Source organism: Scatophagus argus, chromosome 17 (assembly GCF_020382885.2).
Source record: "Scatophagus argus isolate fScaArg1 chromosome 17, fScaArg1.pri, whole genome shotgun sequence".
NCBI lineage: Eukaryota > Metazoa > Chordata > Actinopteri > Scatophagidae > Scatophagus > Scatophagus argus.
Window position 1 is genome coordinate 10,643,584 of NC_058509.1, and position 25,743 is coordinate 10,669,326.

The following is a 25,743-nucleotide window of genomic DNA, read 5'->3' on the forward strand; positions in this document are numbered from 1 at the left end:
GCCTACCAGATGACGGAAGCTCTTTGGCAAATAAAATGACGATTTCCGTGTGCAGGTTTTTAGTTGATGGACAGGTCAGCCATTGTACTTAACCGGCGTGCACTGAGACCACGCGGAACGCGCTGTCAGTTAGCTGTGGCACACTGTAGCCGTTGGTGCTCTTCGTACTCATCGGACATAAAACAGTTGATTGAGAGGTAAACGTCTAGCTGTGGCTGAGTGACTCTGAAATATTACTTGACTGTTCCCCTTCGGTTTTTTCTCTGTTTACATCATGTGCTTATGAAGTGAGAATGGCGAAACGACCGGGGACTGACGAGGGGATGTTGACTTCGCCGACTGTTCTCCGGGATCTCGCAGCGGATTTGAACGCCGAGGACGTGAACATGGACTCCGGCGACGGAGGCGTTGAGGTCTCCTTGGAAGAAATCCTGAAACTGTACAACCAGCCGATAAACGAGGAACAGGCATGGGCAGTGTGTTATCAGTGTTGCCGGACTTTAGCACAGAAACATCGGAGGAAAAGCTCCAAGTCTGCCGGCGCTTCGGTTGCTTTCTATCCGAGGAGGATTGAGGGACCCGGGGATGTGATAATCTGGAAAGATGGGACTGTCAGATTGCACTTTGAAGGCAGCACAGGTAACTAAATGAACCGACACCAACCAGATGCCTGGATTTACTCAGACATTTGTCTGGACTGAGTATCTTTGCAGCTAAACGATAAAGGCTGCTGTCTCAACAGGCTGCCAAGAATGAAGCATTTTTCCTTCACATCACTCACAGGCCAAACCAATGGAGCATCCCTACAAAGAGGCCATATTGTTGTGGCTGTTTGCTTCCAGCCATGTGGTGAATTTGTTTACGGACGCCCAGTGCGGTTGTTAATAATACATCACAGATCACCACATAGCTAGTGGGGATAAAAAAAATGAAGCTGTATTATTAATTATTAACAGACAGGACTTGACAGGACGTATCGTGTTTACATTATAAACATGGTTGGTATTATTGTCTCACACAAAGGAGTGTGTTAGCAGGGCTGGTTCAGAATGGCTGCTTTGGGTTGGTGAAATTATGCTTCTGCAGCGGTCAGTTAGCTACAGTAAACAATGAACCATGTGATGCATTCAAACTGCAAAGCACCTTGAGTCCAGTCCAGAGCAAAGCTGTATAGCCAGCATCATGGCTACAGTGAATAAGCGGCAAAAAGCCAGAAATGGATGACTCATGTTGCTGTTAACAGCCCCATTATTTGTGTTGTGACATTTAGATGGAGGCACAGATTAATTGTGAGTGTGTGTGGGGGGTCCTTAGGTCAGAGCAGGTGTTTGGTGTGAGTTGCAAGAGGGAGACTTTGAAAATACGCCGGAAAGATGTTTTTATATTTATAGTAATTGACAACATTTTTGATTAAACTCGAATCTAAGATTTTAACAAATTTACAGATTTTCACTGATACAAGCTCTTTTAAATGTGAACATTTGCTTGTTTTCATAGTCTTTGGTGATGGTAAGTTGAATATCTATTAGAACAAAGCAAGCAATATGAAGTCATCTGGGAGTTTTCCACCACATTCTGATATAATAGACTAAACATTTAATGAACATTAACATCAGTTTCAGCTCCAGTCTACCTGACAATAGGTACCCTGTCTGACCTCATGGGTGGGAATATACAGTCATCTATATGAAATAATTCCTGTCCAAGTGATTTGAACCCTGCTCTCTTTTAATATTACTAAGCATAGATTTGCACTTGGTTGCAAATTAAAAGGAAATGAACTACTGGAAAAACTACAATTATAATTGGCACTTGAGGACCACCTGGTAACTGGTGTAAAATAATTCCAGATTAGGTGTGAAAACAAACACGACTGCGTGTACCGAGGACGACAGCTGAGCCCTCGTAATGTTAGTGCTTTCTCCTTTCAAAGGGTCTTCCTGCAAGGCTTGTTCCAGTATGCTGCTTCAGGTTTGAAAAAAGATTTACAGAGTCTCTTAAAGCCTTGGACCATTTTTAACTGCGTTCCATTAATATGTGAGAGATAAAGGTGGGTGTGGGAAGAGGAGGTGTGGCTGTCAGCACAGCCCAAGGCATCGAGGTTGCGTCCAGCCTCTGCTGAGAACTCGTTAGCCACCTTTCTTGTTATTTCCCCTCTTCTGTTTATAACCCCCTTCCTGATCTCGTGAGTTAACCCCGCAGGCCAATTCTCTTTTATCTCCACATATTTCATATTTAACCAGCTGGTAGTGTTTGCTGTATGCGGAAATTACACACTTGGTAGAAGCACGTTCAGCCAGTGCTGAAGAGAATTTTAGCACTGCCAGAAATAGAACAAATGTGATGATTAGATGTGCAGACTGTAGAAGCATGACTGCAGATGAGTTTGGAGATGATGGGGAGAGTCCTCTGCTGCTCCGCTGACGGGTGGCTGAGGTATTTTGGGACAGTTGTCCTGATTCTCATTAGGCCTCTCAATGAGAAAGATGTGAGACCTATTAGGTTTTCAGTAGCTCAGCAGCTAGCTTAAGAAGTTGCTCCCCCAGCATAAAATCACTGCTTACGCAACCTATGTATGGCCTTCGCTGTTGGTACTCATGAGGCAGATAAACAGAAAATGTGTGCAGATGTGTCTGTACCTTTATTTGATAATGTATAGAAAAATGTCATTAAATTACATCATTTCTGACCCACACTCACTTAAATACCAGCCCCTCTCTGAAATCTAGAGAATAAATAAATAATTTTTTTTTATTGCTAATAAAAATCCAATCTAATTAATGTCAGCATTTTAAAGGTGTTCATTTAACTTAACATTTAACTTGTCTTGTTTGTTATTATTTAAACGTTGTATTTTATCAAGATGGGCCAACAAAAAAACAAATCAGCTTTCGGCTCCCTTGCTATCTAAATATCAGCTCTTGAAAAGCAGTTAACCTGTGGTCTGCGTGCACTCCTCCTGACTTACTGCTTGTATCAAGATGTGTCTCTCCTCCTGCATGGGCTAATAAACACCAAGCATAGAGTCAAATTCAGGTGTTGTTTTTGGGCTGAACCGATGGGAGATCCGCGCTGCTCCTGCTGCCTTCAGATCAGTTCACGTGGAGCTTGGGGGAGAATATATTCACTCCCACTCTGTGTTGCCTAGAGAAGGGCCAAGCCTGAATGCTGCAACGAGATGAGACACTTGTTTACCCCAGGATTTTCAATGATTCATACAGTACAGTATGGAAGAATTTGGTGCATGCAGTATTTTTAACTGGGATGTTATTCACACTGTTTGTCTGGTTTGCTGTGTGATTGCATTGATTTAAGGATGTAACATTCTTCTCAGGTTTTGTTTCCTGGATTGGAGGCCAGCAGTGGGTAATAGATAAGACATTTTAAAATTTAAAGAGAAATCTTACATCTCCCCATCCCACGTTGTGTGAAACCTTTTCAGCAGCACAGGGATTGACATTACTGTGAATAACCCAAGAGTCTTTGTGACACTGCACCTTGCTCCAGAAATGTCCTCTGTGGCTTACTTTCTGTAGGGGACTCAAGGGCTCGGGCCAAGCCATCTCTCCTTGCCTGGAACAAACAGAGGAACTAGTGTTTCTCAGAAGAGCATTGGTGGATGACTGTTTTTTTTTCTCATGTCTGTTAGCCGTCATTCATGGTGCCTGCATGGAACTGAGCTACGCTATGAAGCAAGTATTTTCCATGAATGTCTCCTTGAGCATGCAGCTATGACCGTCAGAGAAATGCCATTTAAATGGACAGTTAGATTGGCATTTAGAAGACATGACGTGTCTGACCAGAGAGTCTCATTTATATGTAGTGATCTCATATTACACCCTGGACTGGAGTTAAAGTCTGCATGTCTATCGCTCTTTCTATCGTTTGTACTTTCCCCCCTTATGTTACTCATACTGACACTTAGCCTGTGTTTCAGTCACTATTTGTGAGTGATTAGCTGTCAAAAATTAAAGTGAACTCTGTATGTAACACAGTAATATTGTTCAATAAAGGAATGCAAATTATTCAGTGGGGGAAAGAAACTTTATGTATCTTAGAGCTCATACATGAAAATCTGGAAGTACAGGTGTGTTGGAAAACGGAATGAGGACAAGAGATAAGATTGTCAAGGCTTGCGTGTTTGTTCTGTAAGGGAAAGAAAAAGTTCAGGTTTGCCTAGAAAATATTTATTCTGAACTGTGAAGGCTAATTGGTCACGATCAATGTTGAGTTATTGCTTTCTTTCCTTTCACTTTCCATTTTGAGAGGGGGGCTTCATGGAAATGAATAGGGAGCAGTGGTTGGATGTCTTTCTGCTGTGTATGAATGATCAGTCATATTACTACAACTAGCCCCCAGTGGCTGGTTTTCACAGCCCAGTTTGCCTCAGGCAGCGACTGCAGAGAAAACATAATCATTTCTGCACTCACTAGATTTGCAGTCATGTTTAGTTCTGTTGGGTAATCGTGCTTTTCAGCTGCCGCTTCATTTAGTCTCTTGTACGTTAATATTTCATGTTCTTTAAAACTTTCAACAAGTATTATTTAACTGTGCAGTGTATGCAATTAAATAATGCGTTTGTTGATTGTCTGTTAGTAATAACCTCTTGCACACTTAAATAATCAAAGTATGTGAGTGTGAATAACTCTGTTTTTGTGCTGTCGTTACAGATAAATATGGACCTGCCCCCACATCATCAGAGGTGAGTTTTATAGCAGATTCATTAGTGACATTAGTTCCAACAGTTTTACCCCCCAAGATAGAATATGCTGTTTTTTAATGTCTGGGTAATTCACTCATCAGATTTCTTATTCATGTCATGCATTTATTAGTTCACTTGTCATGTTAACACAAACAAAACAATTTCAGAATCTGTTTTCACAACTTGCCCACCACTGACACTCTTGTAGTGAGTAATCACACTACAAGCAGGCTGGTGTGGCCACTGTGTTACAATATTGCTGGCTGTAACCTTGAGAAAAAACGTTTCCTCTGTATCGAGCTGATGCAGTGCAGACCTTTAAATGAACTGATTATCAGTGCTGGAGAACAGTAGTGGTATTTTCTTCTCTTTAGGTATTAGTAAAAATCTGCTCGGCCTGTCGCATCAGCGCCGTCAAAATGTGAATACTTTGCTGCTGAGCAGGTACAGATGGAAGCAGGATGTGCTTTCTTGGATTCCTTTCTGTTTGTGTAGACATGCGTGCACAAATTAAACTAACCTCTTACCAAAAAAGGAACATGATTGCAACAGGCGCACATGAAAACAACTTTCTGTGTATCCACAAAAACATATTTATACTCATCCAAGTATAACAGCATGCATGACATCCTTTCAGTTGTTTGTCCCAGAGATTGAGCCCTGACCTGTGATGCACTAGATATGAAGGAGTGGGAGTGAGCTCTGTGCAAATGGTGCTCTTTACTTTATTCTGTAGTTATTGTGTGAGCTGCACTCCAATGCAGAAGTGCACTTAAAAGAGCACACGTCTTTGTTCTTCTGTTTTTGTTCGCAAATGCATTACTTTTTATACTCTTGTACACTGAAACATCATCACCAAAACCACGTGAAGAAGACATGTGGCCAGTGTGTGTTTGGCCAAGCAAGGCACATTGTATAATACAGGGAGGAGAAGTCTCCCTCGGAGCTTCATTATGTGTACAGAGACTAATTACACAGAGAGTCCTCTGTCAACTCCGAGCAGGCTGATCGTCCTTCATGTTTGTCTTATAGTTCATGTGATCACAGGCATGCACAGTATGTGTGTGTTTTTGCATGGCTCAGTTGGACACAGAATTCCTCCGCCTCAGCTGACAGTCAAAACATGGGTGAAATCTCATGGCTGAACTGTGGGCTGCTTAGCCTCATACTAAGTCTTTGCTCATGCTGCATTTTTGCAAATTAACAGGGTGTGTTTGCCTTGTTTGTTGTTTGATATAATACGAAACATCTTGCATAATGCTTATTTCTCACGGCTTTGACCGCGAGGCCACACCTGTTATAAAGAATTTAATTATTATATTTCAATCCCTGTGACTAATATGTCAAGCACAGATATAATCACTTTTCATTTGCGTGAGCTCTCTGTTGGAGCCAGTGGCTTACTCGAACACACTAAAAAACAATAGCAATGTGTGAGGCGAAGTCTGTTGACAACTATTCGATGGATTGCCCAGACATTTTGTACACGCATTCATGGTTACGCATTTTGATGATTCCCTAATTTGTTCTCTGCTGCCACCAGCAAGTTGACTTTCCTCAGCGTGATTATCTTCAGATCATTTGGGATCATTTGATTTATACACACAAATCAAAGACACTGTTAAACATAACACAACATAATTGATGATACACAGCAATTTTGTCACCCTTTTTGGCCACAGTGCCATGTCCTGTGTGTGTGTGTGTGTGTGTGTTTTGTGTGTGTGCTTCTACACACTCATGTCTTTTGGAGTTGATTGCGAGCTTGCGTTAGGTTGACTCACTTTCCCTTACTCGCATCAGAGATGATGTCAAACGAGAACTTTAAAACTTTAAATCCCTTCTTTTGGTGGTGCTCTACTGTCATGTTCGTGGTTGGTAGTAAATATTTCTTAGGAGGAAAGAATTTGTGTGAGACGTGCACTTTCTGTTGTTGCCTTCAGGGCAAGCTTAACCCACTTTGTCCTCAGTTGAAGATTACGGTGAGATTATTTGTGTTATCCTATTAGAAGTTCTCCAGTTTTCCAGGACTGCTCAGGTCAGTGTAGCTCAATTTTTTGGCCAAGACAGTTTTGGCAACATCATGCTTGAAGTAAAGCTTTGGATTTTGAAATGGATCCTAATTGACTGGGTTTTAGTAGTCAGTTACACAATTAGCAAATGACTTGAAAAATGACTGAAATGCATTTTTTTCCTCATTCTCCAAATAATTTTGACCCATCAAACTTTATACTCTTTCCAGTTGGTTACAAGTTACGAGTTAACGAGTTCTCTCGCTACAAAGTCCTGCCTGTATATATTAAGAGGGAGAGATATTTTTACATCATTTTCATTTGTTTTGGTAGGATTTTAGATCTTTTGAATGTGTGTGTCACTTATAGTACACGTGGTGTGTATTAGGTAACTTACAAGCGTAGATTTCTTTTGCGTTTTGTGTCTGTGGCTTTTGAGTTCATGCATAGTCCCCTGCAGTGACAGACTGGTACCCAGTCTGGTCCATGTATGCCTGAAATTTTACCAGTGACCTCATTGTTACATCCTGCTTTATCCTAATCAATCAATTGATTTTTGTCACATTGACAGCTTCACTTAAAAGCACCCGTGCGGCTCGTATTGCAGCTCCCCAGGTTGCATTTCTGCCTATACAGGGTTATTCACATCAAGCACAAAGCCACAGGAATGGAGTAGAGTGAGCTATTCGAGTCAGGATATTCTATTTATATCAGTACAGAAGAATTTTTTTTTATGGACAGACAGGCCAGAGAGATGAATTGAGTTTCTTCTTCAGTCTGTCAAGTTTATGAATTTATTGGATGTTTTTCACATATTTTGCAGTAGCTGTTAGAAGGTCCAGTGTGGATTTTTGGAGACAAATGAGGTTTGTGAGGAGAGCAGCTTTTTCCCTGAAGCTGACAATCAGGTTTGTGTGGTGGTTGAGAGCCAGAGAATTTTCTTTCTTTCTTTTTTTTTCTTTCTTGTCTTACCTGAATCTACAGTGTCAGCATACATACCCATTTCACCCTTATAGCTTGAGATGGTGTCATTTAATGTCCGTTATGGCTGTTTGATCCAGAGAGACATTTTTTCCAGTCCTCAGCAATTTCCATCTGACCTCACAGACAAATGCAAACTCAACAGTTTTTGACCAGGAGATCTGAAAGAGCAGCATCGTCCACTGTCCCACTACGAGCTGCGGTAGTTATGCTGCAAACCGGAGGAAGCTGAGCATCCGCCCCTGCGGTGACAGACCTCTAGATTTGCTCTGGTTATGTAACTGTCTGTTGCGATGGATTTGCTCTACTACTGCAGCAAAAGGCTGAAGGCTGCTTAACTGCTTGCGTTGTGAACTCAGATGACCACATGGTGCCTTGGGCTGCACTGAGTGTGTTTGTGTTAACGCCAAGGCAAAAATTATGTCACTGTAGTCTGCAAGAATACAGACTTTTTCTTTCAAATGAACAGTGATTATTTTTATGCTTGTCATATATTTGAAAGGCAAAGCTGGATATTTTCATCAGTTGTTATTAAAATACTGATGTCTGCGAAAAGACTCGACAGCACATAAGCCTGACTTTTTCCTTTCTCATGTGTTTGGGTTTGTGTTAGTGTTAATGGTGCTCTTTAACACAGTCCTCTCTTTCCTCACCCATCTGTGCACTGGTTGACTCACTAATGCTTTCCCCACCATGGTTGCTCCCCTTGTACAGCTTATATAACTAATAGTACATATATACATTTTCAGCCAAGTCTTGTGGTGTAGAATTATATGTGCTAAAGTTTGTCCCATATGAGTTAAACTGGCAGCCTATTGGAGTTTTTTTGTTCGTTTTTTTATGAAAGGCTCAGTTTGATAGAAAATTGGATTGTTCCAAGTAAAGCATGTAGTACATGAAAAAAGAAGGAAAATGTTTTCATCTAACCAGGGGTGGTCACATTGAGTATGAATCATTTTTCCCAGCAAGTTCTGGTCAAGAAAGCAGCACACACAGTAAAACTCTTCTGGACAGTAGCATACAGCTTTAGGGCCAAAATCACCACAGTCAGCATTATGCTGATAAGTGGCCAAACTTGTTTTGTTTTTTTCTTTGGCCTTAGGGGAGACCAAGAGGGTGTTTTTAATTGTGTATGCCTCTTTATTTTCTGGTCATCCAAAGGCCAGTGTTTGCTTAATGTATATCTTGACCCTTTTTAACTGGTTAATGACCCTTAATTAATTTTGTTGAATGGGCCCCAAAAATTTTGGTGTTCATTTGTATCATTTTATCAGTCGTTGGAATTCTATCTTATATTTTATTATGTCTTTTGTGCTACTCTGCTTATTGGGACTTAGCTCTTGCAGTGACATTCACAATTGGATATGAAGCACTGCCTTTAGGAGAAAAAGGTTATTCATGCGGAAAAAAATTCACTTCGTATTCGTCACTGATTCTCAAGATGATTCCTCTGTCGCTGGTCTTAATGGGAGCTCGAGTATAACACAGCTCATTGTTGGAAAGCATAAGTCTAAAGCACTTTTTACCGTAGGCAATGATGTCATTGAAGAGCTTAGTATTGTTATTTGTTTTTGGAGCATGAGAAAAGTTGATTCTGAATGGATTTTTTAATTGTTAAACACTGGTTCTGATATTTGGGTGTTTGGGAAGCTTGTCTCAGTAATGCTCAGCACTGAAACAAAGTTTCATCACATCTAGATGACTCATCACACTGTGTTTCCTGAGAAGCATTTTTAAATGTAGGATGTTTCCTGTGTTACCTGTGGTTGGCGAAGACCACAGCAATGAGAACAAGTAGTTTCATCCACTATGACAGGTTTCTACCTATCTTGGGTGGAGCCTGGTTTCAATTAGCGTCTTGCTACCAAAGTAAGCCAGCAGTGTTTTTTCTGGCTGTCTTTCCCAACTGTTGTTGTCCTTCCTCATTCCTGCTCCTCTGCTTGCCTACTTCTTCACAAGTCTTCAAATGAAATAGTTAGGTCTAATTCTTCTGTTCTACTTCCTTGCTCCTCCTGGATACTTGTTACCGACACTAATGTTTCCTCTTTCCCATTCCATCTGACTCATCTGCAAATTCATTTGGTTCCTTCAGCCTTCATTTGTATTTTTCCTATCCATGGACATGTCTGGGTCCGACTCTGTATTTGGGAAACTGATTCCAAGTGGTCATTATTTATCCTCTGGTGTACATAAACCTTGGCTAAATTAACCAGAGAGAGCTTTAACTAGTGATGTATTGAACAGTGCTAGAACCTGCTGGCCAGTTAATTATTACAAACCATTTTTTGTTGGCAGAGAAATTGGATTCACACAGTAAGTGTTGGATAAATCTACCCATGCCTTGCTATCATGGCAAAGGTCCCTAAACTGGAAATCTGTTCTGATGCAACTGCTTAGAATATACATGGATACAAGGGGATTCTCAGCGCTTGTATACTTGTTGTATTGTTCATTACAGTACATGGTCCAGTGTGCACCTTTGCCTCCCAGTGGTCCATGAATGAGACCCCCTGTACTGTCTGCCACTCCTGCATTCCCTCATATCTCTGCCCGTATTTTCCTACAGATGGATTATAAGGTTACATAATAAGACACTTAGCAATAGGGTATTTATTTTAGCCCTGGAACGGGATTATCAACTGCACACAGAGATTGTTGATGAATGATAGTGATACAACGATCTTTCTCCAGGAAAGAATGGGATCGATGGGTTAGTATTAGAAAATTCAGAATAAAGGCTGCTGCTGCTTTTGTTGTGCTTTTGTTTGTTTTAGGGTATGGTATTTTTATTTATAGATAAAGTCTTTGAATAGAGAGCTGAGTTAAGTTGACAGTCCAGGGGTTTGATCCATGAATCAGAACATTAACTTAAACTTTTGGAGAGGATAACATAACATTTTGGCTGTTTAGTGAAAGTGTTAAAGAGCTTGAAATCCCATTGGATTTTCTGGAAAAAAGTCACAGAACTGTTTTTAGTACCTCTTGAAAAGTTTTTTTTTTTTTTAATTTTTTTAGGTGCAAGCATGGGTGCTGGCTTCGATTCAATGTGACATGTCAGTTATATTATGTCAGTAATGATTTTTTGTCTCGGTTGCTGAAGTCAATGAGCTCAGACATGCTCAGTCAACACCCTTCTCTTCTGAGTTCTACACCTCTGGACATGACAAACAGGTGGTGTTACGTGGCACTGCTCCCAGTCATAGCCAGCCATGCCCATCGACATCAGCTTCACGTCAACATGCTGTGTTTGGACACCTCCCTTCTTCAACAATGCCATTCTTTTCCTTTCTGTTTAAGAATATACCTGCAGTAATGACTCCTTTGACTGGCTGTAATGCTTCTTTGGAATCATATTGTAATCCACACAGAATGTCTCCTTCCTCACTCTGCTCTGACTGAAACCCATTGTCCTGCAGATATGAGGTTTCTAAAGGTTGTTTCAGGTCTGCTGTCCTGTGCAGAATTTTTAGCTCATCTTGCTTCCAAACAAATGTTGATTTGAGAGCGCTGGTTTGATTAAGTTGTCAGGAGAGGACATGGCGCAGCAGAGCCAAATGGGCATGCTGCAGTGAAAGAACAACTTTGTTCTCGTTGAAGCCTAGTGAGCTTTTGAGATGTCAGGATGAGTTGGGGCAAGCAGCAAAAAAGATGGGTCATACTCAACTTATTAATGAGGGGAAGTGATGAGATGAAATCATCCCCAGATTATGGTTATAATCACGCTGTTTGGACGAACACTGTGGCCTCGTTTAACATCTGGTTTTGAGGACATGAACCGTCTTCTTGTCTGCTCAGGTGAATTCAGTTTATTGTGGATGGAGCACTTTATCTAAGGGTTGTGATGAAATTAGGTCTCATGCATGGTGTTGTGCTTGTGTGTATTAATTGCAGAGCAACAGGGGAAGAATAAAACACAAAATGCAATGTATTCTGTCAGCTGGAAATAGCATAAGTATGTAATGACAAGGAAACAAATGTCAGTGAACAATTTAATTTTGCTACCTTAGCCAAGTTAGAAACTGATTTGTCATTGGATGTCAAACTTAACTCGTCGTGTGGATAAATGAATCCTTTGAGACTGAAACTGTGATGAAAGCCTCTTGTTCAAATAAACTAAACCCAATATAATTTTTTCTGTAGGATCTCTGTTGATAGAGACGATTTTAGTCTGGGACCAAAGCCTTTTCCAATACACAGTAATAACCTTTTTGCAATATTCCATTTATCCATGGTCTCACAGGTTATTGACTCACTGGGTGTCATGATCTACAAAGCTCTGGACTACGGCCTCAAAGAGAACGAGGAGCGGGAACTGACCCCGCCGCTCGAGCGCCTGATTGACATGATGACCAACAGTGAAGAGACTGAGAGCGACCCCTGTCCTGACGAGGGCTACGAAGCCACAGAGGAGGAGGATGAGTGCGAGGAAGAAGAGGAGGAAGAGGAGCTCATCTCTGCTACTACTACCAGCTCAGTCAGTAGAATTTGCAGCTATCGAGACGTCATAACGGTAGGTCGCTGCGGAGGTTGCAGATCATTTCATGAATGATGGCAGATGGCAAAAGTACAATCCTCATACTGTAATTCTCCCTTAACAGCTCTAATAATGTACTGCAGCTTTCTGATAAGTCATGATTCGAGGGATCAGGCTGATAAAGATCCAAAACAGATTGAAGTAGGGCAGCAAATTACTGAAGTTATCATAACCCTATTAAATGTGCAGTTGTTGTTTTGCTTTGAATATGTTTGCACATTTTTTCCCTTTTCCCACATTTTTATATCAGGCCTGTTAACTACGCATTTACACATCATCATCACTCCAGCTCCAAACAAATTCCCTCAATGGAGGCTGTCATGCTGTAAATTTCCCAAACAGCTTCTGAATATGAGACTGGGAATTATAGCTGTGTAAACACATGGGTATTTAGGGAATAGGCTTAGAAACTTTCACAGCCTGTTCCCTTCGTATAATGAACCTGGAGTAGAAGACAAATGTTGGGTCTGTTTTCTGCCACGGCGTGTCGAGCCTGGCCCCTAATTCCTCCAACAATCATCCTCTTGAGTGTAAACTGCAATATATGTTGGTATGACAAGGCTAGATTTGATAACTGCACATTCCTGACTGACCTTCCTTGTACTCTGTTCTGTCAGGCCCAAGGTAGCTCAGGGTTCAACGAGACAAGAAGCTAGCAATAGGTGAAAGGACTTACTGGTGAAACATCCCCACTAAGACAGGAATAGAATGTTAAAATTGGTTGCCTCATTGCTTTAGTGAAATGGAGATAAGTTAGGAGTGGCGAGATGAGTTGCCATCCTGATACCAAAGCTGCCGGATTGAAATTTAAATTGTAGCCAGTTGTTGAACACCAGAAACAGTGGAAACGAATGGTCCAGCAGTTAATAAGCACGGTAGTAAAGACACTCACTGAACAGTTGTCATTTTACTTGTGAATTTCCTATCTGTGAATGGGGAAGAAGACATGTTCTGCTATGTCAGACATTCCTGTGGGTTGCCAAGCCCATTAGGAGGACAGAAATATGTCATTGGTCTGGTTTAGTCCTTTTTGTCAGTGAAGATAGTTTGACAACTCACTGATTATTCTGGCAGGCAGCCTTTATTGTGTTTATAGTCACATACCACAAGGGTTAGAGCTTTAAATAGTGCATGGGTAATGCTAGTCAGGCAGTGTCGCTCCCTCTGGACATTCAGGTTCATGCTTTTGATGCTGGTTTCTGTAGCTCCATGTTTTTAGCTCTGTGTGTCTTGGATTTACCATTTCCACTTTCTAGGGCATTCACCAATCATCATTTGGCTGAATACCTCCAAAATGAATGACAATCTCATCAATTGTACTTTGTATTGACTGCTAATTATTAAATTTTAACATGCTAACACATTAATCTAAGATCCTGACATTAACATTTAGTTTGAAGCATCACTGTGTTTCAGCTGTTAGCATAGCTGCAGACTCTTTAGGATATATTTTTTTTTTTCTTTAGGATATATATATATATATATATATATATATGTATATGTATATGTATATGTATAAAACTCATATAAAACTCATTCCTTTCCTTTTATCCTGTACAGATATGTTCCTCCCACCTGCCCAGCCCGTCAGATGCCCCCAACCATTACCAGGCTGTGTGTCGTGCTCTCTATGCCGAGACCAGGGAACTACACACCTTTCTGGAGAAAATTAAGAGTGCCAAGGAGGTAATAAATTCCATCATGTGACTTCAGCGAACTATTGACGAGTCGGTACATTCACATATGAACTGAGTCACCTAACCCGTTTTTGGAAATACTGAGTAAATGATATACTCACATTTAATTAGCATCGTCAAAGTGGAGTAATTTTGTTCATGAGTCATACTCAAAACATCTTATTCATTTGCATGTCAAAATCCTAAAATAAAAGAAACTGAAAGGGATAAAGAAAAAAATAAACTTTAGAACCAATAGGAGGATGTGAGAAGTATCAAAATCTCTTGTTTGTGGGGTTTACTGCTCTGCTTTGGTATGCAGATTTACTGTGTAGAATTCAATAGGTTGAATTATGATCTGTTAGGCCAACAGGCTCTCCAACACTTGGAAAAGAAAACACCAGAGTGGTGCCAAGAAACTTCACAATAGCAGCAAAACAGCACAAACACTCCAGAAGGATTGAAACTGTGTGGGTGTCCCTGTCTGACACCACCCCCAACACACACACACACACACACACACACCCACACGCACACACTCTTTGTCAGAACTCAACATCGCTTACACTACTTGGCATGAACTTAAACTGCGTGGACATGATTTGGCATCCTGTTTCTCATGAGGGTATACTAGCTTTTGGCAGATTTATTTCTGCAAGTGGAATATTGGTGTTAAGAGTAATTGAGTATGATTATTGAGGGGTTCCCTCTAGAGCCTGTGCTTCTTACAGCCAGACTGCTTTAGACTGTTAACCAGCTGTTATCCAACATGTGCTGAAAGTCACTTTTTTTATATAAAAAAAAAATAACTGAAAATTCTTATATCATTAAAAAAAGAAGAGCTGAAGAGTGTAGAAGAGCTTGGGGTTCTTAAATGAAGAAGCCTTTTGGATGAGAGGTGAAATGTCTTCGCTTTTAAACTAAAGTCCAATTGCCCCAAATTAAGCTCTTCTATGCAAGATGACCTGGACAACTGAGAATCTACACGGATGTCATTACAAAAATTATGAGGTATCATAAGCAGCTTCAGCAGACCCTGATATAACACTTTGTTTTAGCTTGTCAGACAGCGTAGTTTTACTGTACAGTACATACACTCGTACATACTGTGATTTCTGCAGGAGACATGATTCATGCAAACAGTCTGATGTAATATGTAGTTATAGAATCAAGTTTAATCTTATTACAACAATTTTAAGCAGCTTACAGGAGGGAGCCGTCAGGCCGTAGGGTCTCTTTGCACTTCCTGTTGCACTGAATGTTACCAGATAATTGCTAATGAGTAACCATACACAGTACCGCACATGCTTGCAAATTAGGAGGTCAGTCAATGAGTCTTTCTGTCAGTTTCTCTTGCTGTTGTTGTTTTTCCTCTCTTCTGTTCCGGTCCAGTTCTGCCAGTTAAATGTTGTCTTGTTTTCAAAACAGAGAGAGTCCTGGGTAGCTGAAGAGATATCATTGTTTAAAGTGAAAAGTCTGGTGAGCAGAAAAAAGATGAGGAAATTTCTGTGGTAAAGATGGGTGTGGATGAATAGATCTGGAGGTGATTAAGAAAAACATTTGCAGCTGTCATCATGTTAGACATTCTTTTTTTATGATCTAAGTGATATTGTAGGTCACGTTAGATTCATCTGGCCTCAAACAACATTTGATAAGCCAGTGCTGAACTTGAACCTCTTAGATTTTTATTTATAATGAGTAATATTTGTCACATGTGGCTGTGAAAATGGATGCGCATATTGAAATATGTCAACATGCAGGGCGATTACCTAGTTTGGCATTTAAAAAAATCACCCAGAACTTTCTGTATGTAGGTGTGCAGTGAGTGTCCAGTGTGAATGCCATAATAGCAGCCATTAGTTGGCTATTGGCTTCTTTATTTCCCTCTGGAATGCTGTCAGTATAGGATGGGATAAATATCGGCACTGTCATGTGAAACAGCACCCATCGGCTAATTAACCTGATTGCTTTGATGATATGGGCAGTTTGCCATTGATCTCAGCGCAGATGAAGCCAACGCTGCAATAGCAGTGCTACACCTACTGATTATCATGATGCTAGAAAAATTTTTCATATTTCTTTTTTTTCTTCCCTTTTTTTCCTGTCCCTTTTTTTTTTTTTTTTTTTTTTTTGGTTAGAACCTTCGCAAAATGGAAGGCGAGACTCAGGAACCTGTTAAAGATCTCGATGAGCTGCAAAATTCAGATTGGGTAAGTAGAAAGTCTACTTGCTGCACCACTTGCTGCACTTTAGCTCTGTGACTACCTGTTGGTAATTACATAACTTGCTTGTGCATCTGGTTCACAGCTGCAGTATTTATCATATTATATCATCTTTTGTCCCTCACCAGGCACGGTTCTGGGTGCAGGTGATGCGAGATCTACGGGATGGTGTTAAGTTGAAGAAGGTTCAGGAGCGTCAGTACAACCCATTGCCCATTGAGTACCAGCTCACACCATATGAAATGCTGATGGACGACATCCGTTCCAAACGTTACAAACTGCGAAAAGTCATGGTAATTATTTTACTAACCTTCACAGGCTGACTATATGTGTTATTAGCTTCTCTCTATCCTGAACCTCCCCTGGATGCATTTGTCTCCCGTTATTATGATCCACGTCAAGTTGAACAATGTAATTTCAGGTGAATGGAGACATCCCGCCGAGGTTAAAGAAGAGTGCACATGAGATCATTCTTGAATTCATCAGGTCAAGACCGCCTCTCAACCCTGTGAGTAGCACACAACATGGTGCATGTAATCATGTGTCACTTTAAAGTTTGTACAGTGGTAACCTTGCAGTTGTAGTCCATACAATATGTAGTACTGGTGTTTCCTGCACTTCTGTCAGAGTGAAATGTCAGCTTGGCAACATTTGGAGAATGACTGATATGACAGTTGTCATCAATATTCAACCCTGTGGTGAAAACAATATTTTATTGTCAGTTGTTATGCGAGTGCACTGGCACAGCAGGTGCCGTATATTGTGATGTGATGGGAACATAATGACACCAACACATACACACATGCACGTGCACACACTCACCATCATGTGATAATGAACTGAACAGAGAGGTGACTTCATGCAATCATTTTGCTCTTTATGGTGGAGTATGAGGGGAAAATCTCACTTTGGTCAGCAGTCAAGTGCTCACTTGTGTGGTTGTTGTGTCAGGTCTCAGCCCGCAAACTGAAACCCCATCCGCCACGTCCCCGGAGCCTCCATGAGCGACTGCTGGAGGACATCAAAGCTGAAAGGAAGCTCAGGCCAGTCTCACCAGACATGATCCGCAGAAGCCGCTTGGGTAAGCTGCTGACAGTTGCACAAATGAACTTACAAATGTTAGTACATGCAACCCGAGTCAGTGGACTTGTGCATAACTCACACTTTTAATTTGCTGTGAAAAACCATTAGCCCTGACTTAATCATTCTTAACACATCCATCATGATTACTCTAACAGCCCTCTTCCTACACTGATCTGTGCACTCAATCAGAGGTGTCGTAGTATTTAAACAAGGATCACTTTAAATGCAGCTGTGAGCCTTCAGTTGTCTGTTAGACCCACACTGCTGAAGTGATTGTTGAGGTTACTGAAAATCTTTGGTCTGAACTCAGTCAACATACCCGCTAATGTAATTCCTGTATCTAAGGCTTCCTTTTGTGGTTACTTTTATGAATAGGAGGCAGGTGATCCTTTCATCACTTCATAATTGGCTGATTGGATGTAATGTTTCAAACCAGTTTAAGGTTTAATCAGTGAAAAACAGCAATATTTTTTTCTGTTTGTGCCTTACAGTGCTTCTGTGTTGTCTACACAAGGCATCTTTTGTCAGTAGTTTTAAAAGGGTAATGTGGAACAGTTGTTATGTAATCATACATATGGGAGGCTGTACAGATTCTCTGAAACTGTTGCTAAAAATAATATCGCGCTTTTTAATCCTTTATAAGATTTTCAGAAAAGGTTTTTATAAACTTGGATAATTCATCAACCTCACCATCCATTTGAACTCTCATGGATTTCTTCTATTTGCTTCCATTTCTTTTTTTGTCCTCCAAACATGGGCCTATCTGTCAGTCATGCGACCTCTTAGCATGTCTTACAGTTTTGACTCATCAGGTAAAGTTTCACGTCACCTCTTGTGTTCCTGTTTTTGTACCTTGTGTTTCATTCCAGGCTATTTTAGGATTAGCACCTGATTGAAAAACACACACACACATATGCGCACACCCTCTTTTTTTATTTAATTTCATTCTTGTGACACACTGCTGTCAAAGCACTGGTTGTTGTTGTACAGACACCTACTGTACCTGAGGAAGAGATGGGTCAGCACAGTGCAACCTCATTTCGGGCTGTGTGAAATAGTCACCTTGATGTTTAATCAGCTTTGCGAGGCCTTTGAAGACTAACAACAGCTTCATGGAAGGAATCTGGCATTTTAACCTTGTTATGAATGATATACGATTAAGAGCATGCCCTCGATGTAGTTGTTGCCAGTGGTTGTGGTTTAGGTGATGAGCAATATCCACTGAACCAGAGCCAGTAGGGTGAGATTACAGATCCTCTGCAGCTAGTCTGTCCTGCTTGTCACTCTAATCTGCTCTCACTGTGGAACGTGAAAAATTACGCAACACTAATATTAACAGCCTACCTCAGATGAATAGTTGAATGGCGGATGACGTTCCGAATGTAGTGCTGAAGTCTCGCTGGATGACCATAATCCAGATGACTGAATGGGAGTAACCTTTTGCACTATGGCTGCACTCATCTTCTTCCTCTGCTTCCCTGGCACTTCCCTTCACTTACCTTACCTATGTGTGAATGTATTGTATAACATCCCCTCAGTTCACACCTGGTTTGACAGATTCTTGCCGCTGTCGAGTCCTCCCTGTGATACCTGTGTCCCGCTGTTAGGGATGGAGATTAATTAGTTAATTAATGTGTGCGGTCCTGCTGAATGTTATAATCCTTTACAGGTGCAGGGAAAAGCATCAGCACGCCTCAGGACTTGTTTCGCAGCTCAGGTAAAGCTACTCACGAAGTCTCACAAAGTCTCATGGGTATAAAGCCTTCATCAGAGGTGTGAACTTTTGTTTTGGTCTTTGCCACAAAATACATTTAGGCAATTTCAGTCTGGTTTCCTTCTTTGAGATGAAATGATTGAGAAGAACATCCGTAATATGAACACAGGGTTGTGGCTTTTCTTGGTCAGCATATTGTTTGCGTTTGCTCAGTCTGTGGTGTTGTATAGTAACAATACAAAGACAGCCATAGTTTACACAGGATGCATGATGGCCAGCTGTTAAGATAAGGAGACATGTCATGTGATCTTATGGTCCAGTTGCAGTACAACGCTGTTCATAACCAAAATCTTTCTCCCAGACACTCCTGATGCACCCAGGAAGTTGGCTGTCAGCACCAACTCTCTGGCCAGTGGCCCCGTGGGACCCAGTCAAGGTGGAGCGCAGCCCCTTAGCCAGAGGAAGAGGCTGCTCAGAGCGCCAACTCTGGCTGAGCTGGACAGCTCTGAGTCTGATGTAAGTTATCTGACTCTTATTGGCTGAGCTCTTAAGATGGTCATTAATCCAATTGAAATTTATCAGCTTTGAAGAATATTTTTTACGCTACATCAACCCAGTAATTATGAACCAGATTTTTCATTGCCATCGGAAACGGACTGGATTTTGTTTTGCCTCGCAATATTCACAGTGATTTAAAGCAATCGGTATCGCGTGACTAAATGCTGTGTGTTCTGATTTACAGGAGGAGAATACACAGAGCAGTTCCAGTATGTCCACGTCTTTGATGGAGGACACATCACCTGAGTCTGTCATAGGGAGGAAGGGTGAGAGCTCACCTGTGAACATATTGTAATCTGCTTTTTGACCAATACAAACTTATCTTAGTTGTTCCAAAATGCCACAATGTTCATAATGTCCACTCTTGTGTCCAACTCTTTTTTGTGTGTTTTGTTTTGTTTTGTTTTTATTTTGTTGTTTCTTGTGTCTCCAGCTCCTCCAAAATTCCTGCCCATCTCTGCCACTCCACAGCCAGACAAACGTCAGTCTCCACAGAGGCGGCACTCCATTGAGAAGGAGGCCCCCACCAGTGTCCGCCCCTTTGCACCGCCATCCAGACAGACTTCCAAGTCTTTGGTATGTCAATTGTAGAAGCTATTTGTATTGAATTATTTATCAAGACCAGTATAAATGGATGAATTAAGCGTCTAAAGTTTATTACAACATCCCAGCTGGTTTTAGAAACATTACAGACTTAACAGATTTCAGTTACCTTCATACTGTATATTAAATGAACTGAGACGGTATGTCTTGTTCTTTACTCGTGTAACTGCTAATAAAGGAAGAGATAAATGTCATTAGTTTGTCCAGTAGTGGAATATAAGTAAATCAAAAGGATAATACGCTTAAAGAGTAAAAATTGTTTAGTCCAAGAATATGTGGAAATTACAATTTAGCGTAACAAATCATACATATGGGCATTACTGGTAGAATGACCTCCCATCCTGTGACTGATCATTTGTTTGCTATGAGGTCATTGGTGCTTCTAAATGACTTTTGTCGGTCGTATGATTCCAGTGAGGTTGATGGATGTAATTGAAACCACAGGACAGGACACTGAATGAGGGCCATTTAAATGGAATTGATTCGTTTTCACTGCCCGCTAGGTCAGTTGCAGACCAATGGCGCCAAAGAAGAGGTCCTAGTTTCAACCCCCATCATCAAATCAGATCATCAGATCAGATGAAATATGCTTAAAACCCTAGAGGAGATGGCTCTCCTGGGGATATTTTTAGATTTTAAGCTTTACACTAATTTTCGCAATATTAAATTAGTATCCACCTCTCTGGCATTTTTATTTTAAAAACCAAATGAAAGTCGATGAGTTTATTACTCGTATTTTGCATTATTAATTAAAACTAACTTGTTATAGAATTTTTATATTACTTTTTTCTTTGACGTTTTTCATGTTAGTGATTGCATCCTGTTTTGCTGGACTGGGTTAATCAAAAGCCACATATAGTCCTCTTTTTATGTGATGAACTCAAAGAACGAATTCTTTCAGAAGAAGACGTCTTTATTTTCCTTTTTTGATGCAAATACATGCTCCAACATGCTGTCTTTCACACTGATGAAGCTGAGCTTCTCTAGTAGATGTAAAATACTAAGATTCTTGTTGCAGTTTTATTATATTATTTATTATATTATATGAAAATGTTTGCACTGGTCAGCTGTTTTATCCCGGAGACTTACTTGCAGCCATTTCCTATTTTATATAATGCTGCAGCTGATGGCAAATCCCAGCTCCAAGGTAATTTGGTCAACCTTCTGTCTTTGCATCACCATCAACCCATTCTTAATTTTACTTTATAATTATTTTTCTCTTTATTGGAATGGTGCTGGGACAGATTAGAGGAGACACAGGAAGGACAGGAAGGTGTAAGATGTCCGTCAGTAGACATGACAGAGCAGACAGAATAAAATCATGAGATGAAGAAGGCTGCCAGCTCATAAAACTCTCCTCTGTTTGAGAAGGATGCTGTCAGATGTCGTTCTGTCATGGGACCTCCTGTAGAGAAGTTCTGTTTTGAAATTAAATTTCATGCCAAGCATGAAGTGACATAAGATTTAAGTTATGAGCCCTGTGGCCCTGCACAGATAAGCGGTATAGAAAATGGATGGAATGAAAGAATTTGTCATGAGCTCATGCAAGCAGTGAGATTGTGACACAATGTATGAGGTAGTGATGCACAGGTTAGCTCTGAGGTCAGTAATGACTCCACCACCCACCAGAACAAATGATGTTCTCTGATGGATGTTTCTTGTACTTCTTGTATTAAAGCATTCTGTATGTGATTGGCTTATGGGAATGTAAGGTCCTTTCTCTTTTTGAATATCCTGTTCCCTCTGTCTGCTGGTCAGGTGGAAGCTGCCAGTGGTGCTCAGGGCACGGTATGTCACTGTTACTGCTTATCATCCAAGGCACATAACTTTGTGTGGGGAACTCATCCAGAAAACCTCTGGTTCAGTAGACCCGCAACCTGTGGCACCCTGAAAATAACTCAGGGAAGGTTAAAAAGAAAATGGATGAGTTGAGAAATGATCTGTAAACATTTATGGTTTTCATTCTCTAATCCAAGCCAACTGGTAAATGATGATTAAATGATCAGTGAAGAAACTCCCTGAGCAATTTTCACTTCTGTGGAGTTTGGTGCATAAGGCTATCAAACTGGTAGAGTATGTTGATTGTGTTGCATCAACAGGATGCTCGTACATCTGTTCATTGTCACACTTTCATGTCAGTGGAAATATTTATCGCTCACAGAGAGCATACAGTACATACATGCTGTGGAAGAAGATGTTTCCACCTTCACCACCTCATTGGCATGCTTGGTCTTTTGGTGAAGTGGTGTGTGGTGCTTGTTGGTGCTTTCAGTGAATGCAGCATGGCTGTATTGCTTGGATTGTTTAGCCACATTCACATGGTGTTGCTCTCATTGGCAGCAGGTCCAGTTTTCTGCATATGTAAGGGCCAGTTTGTTGAAGTGATGTGTATTGTTCCTCCAGGAGGAGTTCTGTTACCCAGTGGAGTGTCTGGCGCTCACAGTGGAGGAGGTGATGCACATCAGACAGGTTCTAGTCAAGGCTGAGCTGGAGAAGTTTCAGCAGTACAAAGACATCTACACCGCCCTCAAGAAAGGAAAGGTACACGCCACATGATACTTTTCAGTCATTATTTAAATGCATCAGATTCTATGAACCTTCTTCACCTCATCTAATGCTTTCCACTTTAGCTTTGCTTTTCATGTCGGACCAAGAAGTTCTCCCTTTTTACCTGGTCCTACACCTGCCAGTTCTGCAAAAGGTAAATTCAATCACTGTTACACAAAATAAACAACTTGAATGGGAACTCTGTTTACAATACTCCATATATTAGAGAAAATTGTTGTATAAAACCTTTTTAGGCCCCAGAGGCAGCTGTGTGAAATCTAAGGACTCAGTTTGAAGACTACTACTAAGTTTGAAAATATAAATCTTTGGGTTTGGAATTAGAAAGAAATGAGGCTACCAGACCTCTACAGTCTGCAACTCAACAATAATCTCAACAACTTTCTGTTGTCGAGTTGCATTATGGATAGTGTAGGGTCAAATTTTGGCAAGGAAGACAAATGAATGGAATATAAAATGTATTTTTCTTGTTCTGATGGATTGTTTTTTCTTTTTAATTCTTTTTGTTTTTGATCATCTATCATGAGTGCAACAATGTTACAGGAGTGCAATGCTAAATGACGATGGCTGATAGCTTCTTCTTTTGGTATAGTATATGTTCAGAAATGTTTTTTTTTTTTTATCTTCTCCAGGCCTGTGTGTTCCCAGTGCTCAAAAAAGGTAAGTGACTGTTGACTTACATTTAACACACTTTCAAACACTCATTTTAGAAAGTGATGACACTCTCGACACCTTGTTGGCTGTTCCATGAACATGAACAGATGATCCTGGAACCCCGTATACTGTATTAAAACAATTTTATGTTTCTTATGTTTTTCCTCAGATGCGGCTGCCATCTAAGCCCTACTCCACCTTGCCCATCTATTCTTTGGGCCCTGTTGCTGCGGCGAAAGAAGAGTCAAGTAGTGCGTCTGCCCCTGCTGAGCCAGAAAAGCACTCATTTGGGTCTGGACATAGCAGACATAGCCTACGCAGAAGTGTTTACAAGTACGTTACTGTAGAACTCGTGTTTCTTTTATGAGGAAATGTGATGTCAGATTAGTTGTTCATTATTTCTCTTCCATCCTCAGGTTGTCTAAACACAGCAGCAGTGGTAGCAGCAGCAAGGACGGTCAGTCACAGGACGAGCCACAGCTGCCCAAGGAGCTTACTGAGGACTGGGTTACCATGGAGATCTGCGTAGACTGCAAAAAGTTCATCACAGAGATCATCTCCTCCAGCAAGCGCAGCCTGTCAGTGGCCACCAAGCGTGCCCGTCTCAATCGCAAAACCCAATCTTTCTACATGTCATCGTCTAACTCGATCAACTTCAGGCCATCTGAGCGCACTATCAATGAAGTGTAGGAGGTGAGGTCGCCTTGTAGGCTTTTGTTCACGCCTTTTCCAGATCTTAGTTGTTTAATGGAAAACAAATCCCCTCTTAGTGTAATTTCAACACGGACTCGTTGACTGTGATGATGAAGCTAGTCCGTCCCACTCCAAAGTTAGTAAAGGTTCTTATACCTTACCCAGTCTCAGGAAAAGCTGGCATGCTATGATTGGTCAGGACTGGTCAGGACTCGAGAGTAGCTGCCAGACAACAAAGGAGAGCCATGTTTGTGTTAGTTGGTGATAATTCAGGACACAGTGATGTCACTATTGTGAACAAAGTAAGAGAATGTATATTTGACATAAAAGGGGGATCACATTACATAGAAAGCCAAAAGTTGCAGTGTTGACGTTTATATGCTATAAAGGCCCATTCCAAGTCTTGCCTATGAATAAGTTTTCCGGATCCTGTTTACTTCTCGCACTCAGGAAGAACAACAGATTGTCTTTTGACAGTAATGCACTGTAGATCATGCTGTCAGGTCCGCTGGGGTAGATCCCTGCCTCTCCCCTGCCCCTCTCTTATTCTTCCAGCAACAATTATGCCAAATGTTACATCATTTTTTTTATTTTTTTTGCCAGTTTCAATGCATATTATTTACTGTTCTCTCATGTTGTAGTGGCACACTGAGGGTTGAGAATAGTCAGAATATTTTCTGGGTGGGATTTAGCTTTTAGTTTTAATGTATTTTCAATCCTGTGCCTGGTGCCAAAATGTAATTTCTTTCTTTGAATGCCTTTGTAGTTGCGGACCTATTGTACATATGTGTTATAAACTCAATAGGCGACCTATTCTGGTAATCCAAGGTTTGGTTCTTTGCTCTTCCATGTTCCAAGCTGGGCGATGGAAGCACAGAAATGTCGGGGTACAGATGTGTACATGCTGTATATCTTAATTGTTCCAAATTTAAATTTATTATGGGAAAAAACCTAACTAAGTAGAAGTATAATTTTATTTCTGTCATCTGGAGTTTCTTTCTCTGAAATTCCTCTCTGAAACCTTTGTTAGTGTTATTATGTTGTTAGTATAAGATTTTATTTCTATTGTATAGTTTATAAACTCCTCAGTGTTAAGATTCTAAATCGAAAATCGCACTTTTATTGGACCAATTTGTTGTTAATGTGGGTTTTTTTTTGTCTTAATTAATAATAATTATAAAAGTCTTTGTTGTTCTAGCCTTGGAGGTCCATAGTGCCATCTCCCAGGGTTCCTCATGAATGAAAGGTTGTGTGAATGGCAGCAGGTTGATTGTATGAGAATGAATTAATGGATAAAACAAAACAAAACACTCCATTTAGTTGAATGTAGACATTCTAAGTATATGACTGTCATTGAATTTGATTTATGAACTTTAATTCCCTTTCAGAAGATACACACACACATGCACTTTCAAACAGTGTATTTTCATGACAGTTACTAAATGAATACAAAGCCTATTACCAGCCTGTTAAAGACCGATGCCATGTTCCAGTGAAAACATACATCTTACCAGTTTAGTTTAGACCTCTGCAAGGAATGTATGCATGCTGTACTGTGATCTGTTTGTTTTTATCAAAGAAGTTCTAATAAAATCATCATGATTCTGATGTTTGACTCAGTTGTCATTGCAGAATTTTAAGCCTGGTGTTAATTTTAGCACACATTTGTGCAGCATAATAGAATATACAGGTACAGTCACTTTAGATGACAGCAGGGGGCGTAAGGGGTACAATGAAAAGGCAATC

At 40.6% G+C, this 25,743-nt stretch overlaps 1 protein-coding gene across 6 annotated transcripts; it reads left to right on the forward strand.

The window, feature by feature from the left end:
• The first annotated feature begins 46 nt into the window (after positions 1-46).
• On the forward strand, positions 47-25,605 carry spire1a (spire-type actin nucleation factor 1a). 6 transcript variants are annotated; one of them, XM_046417641.1, is made up of 19 exons: positions 47-639; positions 4,671-4,702; positions 11,936-12,205; positions 13,790-13,915; positions 16,044-16,115; positions 16,256-16,420; positions 16,549-16,635; positions 17,079-17,208; positions 17,981-18,022; positions 18,880-18,927; positions 19,286-19,440; positions 19,667-19,748; positions 19,916-20,058; positions 21,844-21,873; positions 22,489-22,626; positions 22,716-22,786; positions 23,283-23,310; positions 23,474-23,637; positions 23,721-25,605. In XM_046417641.1, exons 1-19 carry the CDS (start codon positions 294-296, stop codon positions 23,992-23,994), a joined length of 2,403 nt encoding a protein of 800 aa, XP_046273597.1. In that variant the 5' UTR covers positions 47-293; the 3' UTR covers positions 23,995-25,605. The 6 variants fall into 6 exon arrangements, with proteins under 6 accessions (XP_046273597.1, XP_046273598.1, XP_046273600.1 ...); XM_046417646.1 differs by having other exon boundaries at positions 68-197; XM_046417642.1 differs by lacking the exon at positions 21,844-21,873.
• The last annotated feature ends 138 nt before the right edge of the window (positions 25,606-25,743 follow it).